The following is a 2,500-nucleotide window of genomic DNA, read 5'->3' as shown; positions in this document are numbered from 1 at the left end:
AATTTACAATTTAATTAACAGAAAAACTCTAAAGTTATTTTCATGACCAAGACTACAGAGAGGACCGGGGAGACCTTTGCACTTCCGGTTTTTTTTACTTATAAACTGTCAGTTAATGGAAAAACCTAAAAACAAGAAATAAATACAATTAAATGTCTTCCGTGCCGCCTCTTCTCATCAATAGTTTCTATCTTACTGTATTAGAACCATCTCTGTCACCCTCCATCCACTCGCACTGATTGGTGAACAAATAATCAATTGACTGATCAACAGAAAATCGATTGACAGCAATTTATATCACGAGTAATCATATAAGTAATTCATCAGACTAAAGTAGCAGACCTCTGGTCCCAGCTTCTCAGATGTGAGGAGTTCTTGTTTTTCTGTCTTTCATATTGTTGTACATTTAATGACGTCACCATCTTTCAACACTATCAGGTGTTTTATGGGTAAACAGGTAATCAGTTCACCTTAGAAGTAACTGACAGATAAGGCTTCTGTTAATCATTATGATTTATAATTGATGTCTTCAGGGTGCTGGTTTTGTCCAGTGAACTAGAGGTGAAATAACTGGTTGATTAATCAAAAAGTCAAATTACAGAAATGATCAGCAACTATTTTGATAAACATTTCTTCATTCCTTTAACCATAAACCCCATAAATTCACATCCTGTCCTTCGTTTCCTGTGACAGTAAACTGAATATCTTTAGACTGATGGTCAGACTGAGGCAACACATTTAAAGAACATACCTTTGATTCTGTGGAAGTCTGAAGCACATTCATATCTATTTACTGACTACGTATAGCTCAAATATATATAAGATGATTAACTGAGAACATTATCTACAGATTAGAGCTACAGTGAATAGTCTGAAACACAAAGGAGCAGTTTCCTGTGACAGAAGACAAATGAAAGCAGGATTAAGAAGCTGTTACCAGGGGACGCTTGAAATAAAGACTTAGATTGTTTAGTTCTCAAAATAGTTTACGATTTTTTTCTAGTCATACACAACTAATCGATTGTTTCATCTCTACATATTGAAATCCGTCATTTCTCCTTTCCTCCCTCCAGCCACCTCATGTTCCTTCGCTGTCTGAGCCCCCTCCCCTCCTCCTTCCTCCCCCGCAGCCATCCTGCTCCCTGCAGGGCCGGCGTCAGCAGCTGCAGTGCCTCCTCCACCTCTGTCCCCCAGGTTATCCCTGCTCCTCGTCCATGGTGGTCAGTGCAGGGATTTCCCCCCTGGCCTCCGCGACTCCCCCACGCCCACCCAACAGCACGTCAGGTTTTCACAGGGAGGACGTTAAACCCTCATAACATCAACCTCAGTAACTTCAGCAGAAGCTGGCGTTCATTCTACACCTGTGACCGCCTCTTGATGGAGCGGTCCAGCAGAGATCGAGAACCTCCTCCTAAACGGAGGAAGAGTGAAGAGGAGAAGAGGGGCAATGAGGAAAGAGGAGGATGGAGAGGAGCGACAGCAGGGGCGACAGGAGGCAAGACCAAGGATGGAAGCTCCAGGAGGGAGCACCATCACCTGGACACCAGCGTGGACAGCAGCCCTCGACCAAACCACCACTTCAGAGACAGGGGTCAAGACAGAGGAAAGGATGCAGCTGGAAAAGGCGTCAGGTGGGAAAACAGCAGAGAGAAAGATGCAGACAGGACGAAGACTGTGAATAAAGACGGCAGCAGTCGGAGCAGGTGGAGCAAACATCAGCAAGAAGGGCAGAAAGATTCACAACCTGCAGGCCCCAGGACTCAAACCCCGAAGTCTAAACCTGAACAGGGTCAGGTTCCCATGCACAAACCTAAACCTAACCCCTGGTTCAAGGGGAGGGGGGCAGAGGAGCATGGAGGGCATCACAGGAAAACAAAAGGACCAGAGGAACAGCCAAGGGACAGAAGCAGTGGTGGAGGGCCGAGGACGGGGCTCCAGTCCCAGCCTCGCACCACCACTCACCCTCCAAACCCTCCAGAACCCCCTCCACCTGGAACCTCCCCACCCGTCAGACCACAGGATGAGGCCGCACCAGTGAAACGTAGGTTCACTCTTTAAGGAGGTTTTTGATGATAGATCAGGAGGAAATTGTTGTGAAACTTTGATACAAGTCAGTCGTCAGATCATTTGTAGTGAATCATGAGTTGACTCCTGACTCTTCTGTTAACCATCATCAGTCTTTCTCGCCCCCCTCTCCTCAGCTCTTCACAGACACTGGGAGACCCCTCCTGCCTGCAGTGCCCACCCCCAGCCACCAGGGGTCAGCGCAGCCTTTGACTTCTCAGTGATGTCCTACAACATCCTGTCTCAGGAGCTGTTGGGGGACAACAACTACCTGTACAGACACTGTGACCCCGCCGTCCTGCCCTGGGAGTACCGGCTGCCCAACCTGCTGGCAGAGATCCAGCAGCTGGACGCTGACGTGAGTGGATCAGATCAGATCAGATCAGACTTTAATGAGCCCTGTTCCAGCAGCGGGAGACAGGATTCAGAAGGATGT

At 47.5% G+C, this 2,500-nt stretch overlaps 1 protein-coding gene across 1 annotated transcript in view; it reads left to right on the top strand.

Moving 5' to 3' along the window:
- angel2 (angel homolog 2 (Drosophila)) overlaps positions 1–2,500 on the top strand; it is a 6,905-nt gene that overhangs the window by 382 nt on the left and 4,023 nt on the right. Inside the window, exons 2-3 of the mRNA XM_071467313.1 lie at positions 1,074–2,041; positions 2,202–2,422. Of these exons, the coding sequence (XP_071323414.1) occupies positions 1,081–2,041; positions 2,202–2,422 (1,182 nt within the window). The 5' untranslated portion in view covers positions 1,074–1,080. The remainder of the gene's footprint in view (positions 1–1,073; positions 2,042–2,201; positions 2,423–2,500) is intronic.

This window comes from Trachinotus anak, unplaced genomic scaffold (genome assembly GCF_046630095.1).
Source record: "Trachinotus anak isolate AG129_WGS33_773 ecotype Australia unplaced genomic scaffold, CSIRO_AGI_Tana_v1 ptg000031l, whole genome shotgun sequence".
NCBI classification, from domain to species: Eukaryota; Metazoa; Chordata; class Actinopteri; order Carangiformes; family Carangidae; genus Trachinotus; species Trachinotus anak.
Note: the sequence above shows the minus strand (reverse complement) of the source record. Positions and strands in the feature narration are given on the sequence as shown.